Source organism: Gracilinanus agilis, chromosome 1 (assembly GCF_016433145.1).
Source record: "Gracilinanus agilis isolate LMUSP501 chromosome 1, AgileGrace, whole genome shotgun sequence".
Taxonomy (NCBI): domain Eukaryota; kingdom Metazoa; phylum Chordata; class Mammalia; order Didelphimorphia; family Didelphidae; genus Gracilinanus; species Gracilinanus agilis.
In genome coordinates this window covers 792506873-792514452 of record NC_058130.1, presented here as the reverse complement: position 1 = coordinate 792514452, position 7580 = coordinate 792506873, and the positions used below count along the sequence as shown (strand labels likewise).

General features: G+C 45.2%; 1 protein-coding gene across 1 annotated transcript; it reads right to left on the bottom strand.

The window, feature by feature from the left end:
• Positions 1-5457: 5457 nt before the first annotated feature.
• LOC123232495 (zinc finger protein 420-like) lies at positions 5458-6484 on the bottom strand (the record flags this gene model as incomplete). The annotated part of the gene is made up of 1 exon (XM_044658945.1): positions 5458-6484. A coding segment is annotated over one exon (966 nt), but the record flags the coding sequence as incomplete, so codon positions are not given.
• Between the last annotated feature and the right edge of the window lie 1096 nt (positions 6485-7580).

Sequence of the window (7580 nt, the reverse complement as noted above, 5' to 3'; positions counted from 1 at the left end):
ATAAATGTCTAAAAAAAAAAAAGAGGGGCCAACCCCATTCCCCCTTGGAGGAATCAGGTGGCTCAGGGGCTGTCCACCTGGGCCTGGAACCCCCAAGATCTGGGCTGAAACATGTCCTTAGACACTGCCTAGTTAGGGGAGCCTGGCCAAGGCCCTTCCGCAGCCTTTACCTCAGTTTCCCCCACTGTGGAATCCAGAGAATAATAAGAGCCTGAGCCCCGGGGACCGGGGGTTGGGATGGGGGCTGTGGGGAAGGGGATCCAGAGTGGATCTTGTGGGGAAACAAAGATGATTCCTCTGAGTCTCCTGGGACTCTGGGCCAGCTGAGGAGGGTCTCCTTCAGCACTGCCCCAGCCCAGGAGGCCCAAAGACCCTTCAGAGGCCTGGGGGAGGCCCAGGAACACCCCTCCTGCCCTTTGTGAGACCACAGAAGGCAGCAGCAGCCTCTGAGCCCTGATGGACAGAGGACAGTTTGGGGGGTATCTGTCTGTCTGCAGGGCTGCTGGGCTCAGGCTGTTCAGGCCTGGCTGCCTTTTCCTGACCCCTTTGGAACTTTCTGGGCAGAGAGGCTGGGCGGCTTTGTCCTCTCCTCCTGCAGCCCATTGGACAGGGCAGGAAACAGAGGAAGAAGGCTGCAGTGACCCACTCTAAAGGTGGACGAGTGAAGGAAGGACCAACCTGGGGAGGACGGACAGTGCAGAGGGAGGGAGATGGCTCCCTGAGGATGGGGGGCAAAGGGGAACTGGGGATCTGCTCAAAAGGAACTTCAGGGTAGGGGAGAGAGTGGGACACATGGCAGGGGGTGAGGGGAGAAAGGGCAAGGATGGATTCTGGTTAGGGGACCATGAGGAGGTGGGAAGAGCAGAGGTATCAGGGAGAGGGCCAGTGGGTCACCCCAAACCCTCCCCTCCTCTGGCTCAGCTCCTGACCCCAGGCAGTGGGTCATGCCTTAGCATCTGGTCCTTCCTGGTCCTGAGCAGCCCTGCCAGCTCGGCCCTCTGTCCACACCCTCCTTTTAGAGCCCAACTTCATTCTGCCTCTCTTCTCTCTGGGTTTCAGGCAGCATTTTTGTATCCCTTATTCCACAGGAAAGAAAATCATCCTAGCCAGCATTTCTAGGGCCCCCAGGGATACATCACTAGCACCTTCCTGGGTAGATTCCCATTTTACAGATGAGGAAAGTGAGGCAGAGATGAAGTGACTTCTGCAGGGTCACACAGCCACCCAGTGTCTTAGGGGCAATTCCACCTCAGATCTTCTTGATTCCATCCATGTTTCCCTTCCAGGGATTGAGATACAGACCCTGAAGTCTCCCACCCACTCTTCCTGCAGTAGGGGTTAGCCCTCATTTTGTTGAATAAAACAATTAAATGTGAAAGGATATTAAATTAGACAAGCTTGACCCTTGGGTCCCAGAAGGGCCATTCTGCCCACCCAACTAGGGCAATAATAAGTGGCAGAGACAAGATTTGAACCAGGGACTGAGGCATCCCAATCCAATAGGCCTATTTCCTGCTGTACCATGCTGGCTCCCAAATGTATGACACACATGTACCAGTGTGTGTGTGTGTGTGTGTGTGTGTGTGAGGACTCTGGCCATCACGTGTGATCACAGAGTTTCACCTGGAAGAGAGGCTGGACATCCCCTGGGCTGACTCTTGTGATTCACAGGACAGATAGAGGCCCCAGAAGAGACACATGCCAAAGGCAGAATCTGAACCCAGGGCCTCTGAAAGAATCCTTCCTGGGGAACAGCAGGGAGGTGAATGCCTGGCCTTCAGGACTACCAGCACCTCTTTTCCTCCAGCAGAGGCTCTCAGAGGGGATCCTAGATCAGTCCCTTCCTGGGTGACTGTCTGAGGATCCCACACAGGAGGCTAGGCTGGGAGGGCTGAAAGGGGAGGGAAGGAGGTGGTGGATGGGAAAGGATGGGGAAGGGGCTGGACCTTTTCTGCCTAGAAATCATTGAGGAGGTTCTTCCTTATACCCAGGAAGGCAAACACAAACAGCCAGGCTACATCCATTCCAAAGTACAGACTCAGGTTCAGCAGCTGAACTTTCAGAGTCTTCTGAATGGAGGGGCCTTTGGGTGGGAAATGTTCCTGGTCTGGAGAGGGTGGCCTCAGGGCAGACAGACATCCCTCCTCAGGGCCAGGATCAGGGTGATTTGTTCTTAGTTGTGGGCAGAACTAGAGAAGAGAGTGAAAGGGCTGGGATGGCAAAAGAAGCCCAAACCAGGACTGGGCTGGGCTGGGGAGGTTGGGTGGAAGGTCCTGAGAGTGGAGAGTGGCATGATGATGGTTCTTGAGGCTTCCCTGCACCAGTGCCTGGGGAGCCATGGACACTGGGGAGCCATGCAGAGTCTCAGAGAGCCAAGGGGGTAGGCAGGACTTCCTGGGGTACTTGTCTGCCCAGCTCTGATTAATTTAAGAGAAGATATTTTGCCCTCTGGCTAAAACCCATGGTGGGTGGGGGAACAGAGACAAAGACAGACTGAAAGACAAGAGACAGAGAAAGAGATAAAGACCAGAGGCAGAAAGAGAGAAAAAGACAAGAGACAGTCAAAATGACTTTCAATAGTTTTATTTACAAAAAGGTAGACAGAGTAAAAGTAGAGAAATGTAAATAGGGTAGAGAAGATATCTAGTCTATCACAATAAATGTTGCTCTGGTGTCTGCCTCAGCTGTGACAGGGCTCGGTTTCCACCCATGTGGTCTCCTCAAGAAATGGAGGCCTCTCTAGAACTAATCTCTCCAGAAGCCAGGAGGGTCAGCTTTTCCCTCACCCAAAATGAACTCCAAAGGAGAAGATCCAGTAGTGGTCCTACAGGAAGCAGTCCAAGAGCCAGAGTTCTAGGTCAAGTCCCAAGTTGTGCTCCAAGCTAAAGATCCTTGAAGCCAAAGACTCAAGCGGAAGACCCAAAATGAACATCCCCTGGACAAAAGTTTAGGCCTTTTTATAGTCCTATTTTCCATTTCACTTCCTGTCCCTTCTTCCACTTTACAGAAGCCAATTGCAGTCTTTCCATTGGCTCAGCACTGCCAAGGGGGTTGGCAGTAACTTTTGGAGTTGCCGCCCACTTTAGTGGCAGAGGACACCCATCAAATGCTTTGCCACAAAAGGAATACTGGTTATATGCTGGGCAGGTGGGGCAGGCTGAACAGACTTTAGATGCTATAGTAGTTGTAGCAGGGACTATCCATACTCTTTTAACAGTCTACAACGCCCCGAGTGCCAGTGACCGTTTTTATAGATGGATTGGCATATTTGGTAATAAAAACTTCTGAGTAGGAGTATTCCTTCAGATGAAACCCATACTCCATTGATTTGTTTTGCTTTGAATTTTTGTTTCCATTTTTCTACTTTTCATCATAGAAAAGTGATAAATCTGATTGGCTACTCCTTGCCAAAGTTATAATTAATTCAGGCCCTTCTAAGGTAGAGAGCTTTGCAGCAGTGTCTGCCCAGTGGTTCCCTCTAGAGACAGTCAGTTCCACTTGAATGGGCAGAGCAATGAACTATGGTTAGGGCTTTGGATAGATGGAGAGCAGAAAGAACTTCATTATTTCTGCTTTTGCTATACTTTTTCCAGCTGCTATACACTTTGCAGTTAAAAATTCCCTTTGAAGCCATAACATACCCACTGCATGACAAATTCCAAATGTGTACCTGTAATCTGTATAGTTTTCTTATCTTTGGGAATTATACAGGCATATTATAGGGTTATAAATTCTGCACATTGAGCATTTATATTTGAGGGCAGTGAATCTGACCACAGAGTGGCAAATTCTATGACTACAGCAGCTCCAGTGTAACATATGCCATCCCTCATATAAGAACCCTGAGGGAATAAGACTAGATCTGGGTTGTCTAAAGTAATGTCCAGGAGATTATCTCGAGGTTTTTCAGCCATGGACATGAAAGATTCATAACTGTGTAAGGGTTCTCCTAAAACTGGTAAATCTGGAAGTAAGGTGGCAGGGTTAAGAATTGTACAGCATTTTAAAGTAATATTCTCATTGCCCAACAAGGTTATTTCATCTCTTGTGAGTCTTTGGTCAGAAAATGCCTGTGTTCTATGCCTAAGCAACAATGCTTCATCTTCATGTGGGCACATTATTGTTCATGGACACCCCAATACTAAATCAGCAGCTTTAGATACTAATAAAGCTACGGCAGCTATGCCTTTAAGACATGGTGTGTTCCTAAAGCTATTGGGTCCAGCTGGGCTGAATAATAAGCAAGCAGATGCTGAAACGGTCTCAAAGTTTGGGTTAAAATACCTGAAGCCTATCTTCACTGCGCTCCTGCTATGGCTGTTATTACTGAGGAAGAGAAACCCCAACTTGTGTGTGTGTGTGTGTGTGTGTGTGATAAGCTTTATGGCCCCTACAGCAGGTATGTGCTCCTGAGCCTAGGGACTAGCAATGAGCTATACAAAATCAAATAATTAAAAAACTCCAAAACATTTCTAATACTCTAATAAAACATGTAGAGACAACTTCCTTTAAGTTTATATGAAAAGGCAACAAAGCTGGACTTTGGTGTTAGGAATAAATAAGAAATCAATGTAAGACAGTAAGTTTTGAAATGATGAATTACTGAATTGGTGCAACAAATTAATTTTCTGTATTTTTTTATTATTCTACTTTACTTTATTAATTTTCTTTAATTCTGGTTAATTTTAAGATATTGATTTTTAAGTTGCCTGCATTTTTACTGTTGCCAGTAGGTGGTGCACTGGCTTGTGGAATATTGAGGGAGCAGGGTCTCCCAGGACTAATGGGCAGTTGCTGGGAAGAGAAGTCCATACTGGGGATGCCAGGGTGGAGGGCTAGCAGAGGCCTCGTGGCTGCCCCTTGTGTCTTGGGGCCTCAGAAAAGAGGTGAAAAGAGAAATAGAAATTACTTTTGGCTTACTACATTTAGCTTCCTATTCTGGTGCTGCCAAAAGTTTATCAAACTTTTTCTCCTCCCACTAACTCTCACACATCAATTCTCAGGAGCCAACTATGGCTTCCTATTTTGCCTGGGCCTCCCAGAGAGGCACTTCAGGGGACAGTGCAAGGGAGGTCTGTCCTAACCCATCTCTTAATTTCTTGACTGTATGGCTGTCTTTTTCCTCCTGCCATTCTATCCTCATGATCTGATCTACTCCATGATTTCCATCACACAATCAGGAATTCATAATCAGAACCACTTAATCGAAAATACTTTTTAAAAAGGGGAAGTTTGGGCCACATTAGGAAAGAGTGAAATGAAGGTATATATTTATGCATGTATAAAAAGATGCTGAGGATTTCTCTACTCTTAATGAGATTAGTGTCTCCCTTCAGAAGGGCACTGAACTTTCACTAATTTTCTATTGGAAGTTGCCAATCAAAGATTACTAATAGTAATTAATAAATTCTGGAGAATAAAGAAAGCATGATTTTATCCCATATAATAAGGGTTTCTCTCCAGTGTGGATCCTCTGATCTCTGGAAAGAGATTCCTTCCTTGTAAAAGCCCTTCCACATTATTTACATTCATAAGGTTTATCTCCACTGTGGACTCTCTGATGTTTAACAAGAGAGCTCCTCTCTCTGAAAGCCTTTCCACACTGCTTACATTCATAAGGTTTCTCTCCACTGTGGATTCTCTCATGTACAGTAAGAGAGAGCCTCATTGTAAAAGTCTTTCCACACTGTTTACATTCATAAGGTTTCTCTCCAGTGTGGATTCTCTCATGTGAGGCAAGACCGCTGCTCTGTGTGAAAGCCTTTCCACACTGTTTACATTCATAAGGTTTCTCTCCAGTGTGGATTCTCTGATGTACAGCAAGACTGCTGCTCTGTGTGAAAGTCTTTCCACACTGTTTACATTCATAAGGTTTCTCTCCACTGTGGATTCTCTTATGTGCAGTTAGACAGACCTTCATTGTAAAAGTCTTTCCACACTGTTTACATTCATAAGGTTGTTCTCCACTGTGGATTCTCTCATGTGCAACAAGATCACAACTCATTGTAAAAGCCTTTCCACAATGTTTACAGTCATAAAGTTTCTCTCCACTGTGGACTTTTCGATGTTTACCAAGAGAGCTCCTCTGTCTGAAAGTCTTTCCACACTCTTTACATTCATAAGGTTTCTCTCCACTGTGGATTCTCTCATGTGCAGCAAGATGGCCCCTCTCTTTGAAAGCCTTTCCACACTCTTTACATTCATAAGGTTTCTCTCCACTGTGGATTCTCTCATGTACAGTAAGAGATCCTTTCTCTGTAAAAGCCTTTCCACACTCTTTACATTCATAACGTTTCTCTCCACTGTGGATTTTCTGATGTGCAGCAAGACCGCCATTCTTTGTGAAAGTCTTTCCACACTGTTTACATTCATAAGGTTTCTCTCCACTGTGGATTCTCTCATGTCCAGTAAGAGAGAGCTTCATTGTAAAAGTCTTTCCACACTGTTTGCATTCATAAGGTTTCTCTCCAGTGTGGACTCTCTGATGTACAGCAAGACCGCTGCTCTGTGTGAAAGCCTTTCCACATTGTTTACATTTATAAGGTTTCTCTCCAGTGTGGATTCTCTGATGTGCAGCAAGACCTCCGTACTGTGTGAAAGTCTTTCCACACTGTTTACATTCATAAGGTTTCTCTCCACTGTGGATTCTTTCGTGTGCAGTTAGACAGACCCTCATTGTAAAAGTCTTTCCACACTGTTTGCATTCATAAGGTTTCTCTCTAGTGTGGATTCTCTGATGTGCAGTAACCTCAGAATTCTGACTGAAAGGCCTCCCACCTTTATCACTCACAGAATCCACCTCTACACTTCTACCTTTTGGATGTCTAATGAGGTCTGAACTCTGACCAAAGTCCATTCCTCCTATGTTACCTTGATACATGGGCATTTCGGGTTTCTCAGGTGACTGAACAAGTCCTACTTCTTCAGGAAAACATTTCCTATATTTGCTATCTTGACAACTGTTATTTCCTGAGGTCAATTTCCTATTCTGAGTTAGGACAGAATATTGGCTGAATTTCTCTACAGTTGCATCAAATTCACAGTCACTCTTTGGATTTTTATTTGCCTTGATAGTAGAGTCACAGATTTCTCTCAAAATGAAGTCAAGGGCACCCTCATTCATGCATCTTTGGGAGTTAGGTCCTTCCACAAAAAGCTTTGAAGACATCGCCTTCATTTCAAAATCTACCTCTAAAAAAAACAAATAATGATAAGAACACAGAAGGAAAGAGGACACATACAGATAAAAAAATGCTTATCTCTTGTACCAGAAAGTAAACTGATTTTTATTCTATTTCTCCAGTCAAAAAGGAGCTTTCAAACTGAAACAAGCAGCGCCAGTCTTTGGATAGATCATTTGGTCATATGTACAAGATGGATGCTTTTAGAAAGACTTTCACATACAATTACAATGAAACCTCACAAAGAATATGTGACATAGGTAGGCCCAATATTCTCATCATACTCTGAAATTCATATCATGAGTAAAGAATGGAGGAATGACCCGACCAGCTTTCTTGCAGCTAGATTATAACTCAATACCCTGTGCCTGAGCATACTTTGGCTAAAGTATTGGATAG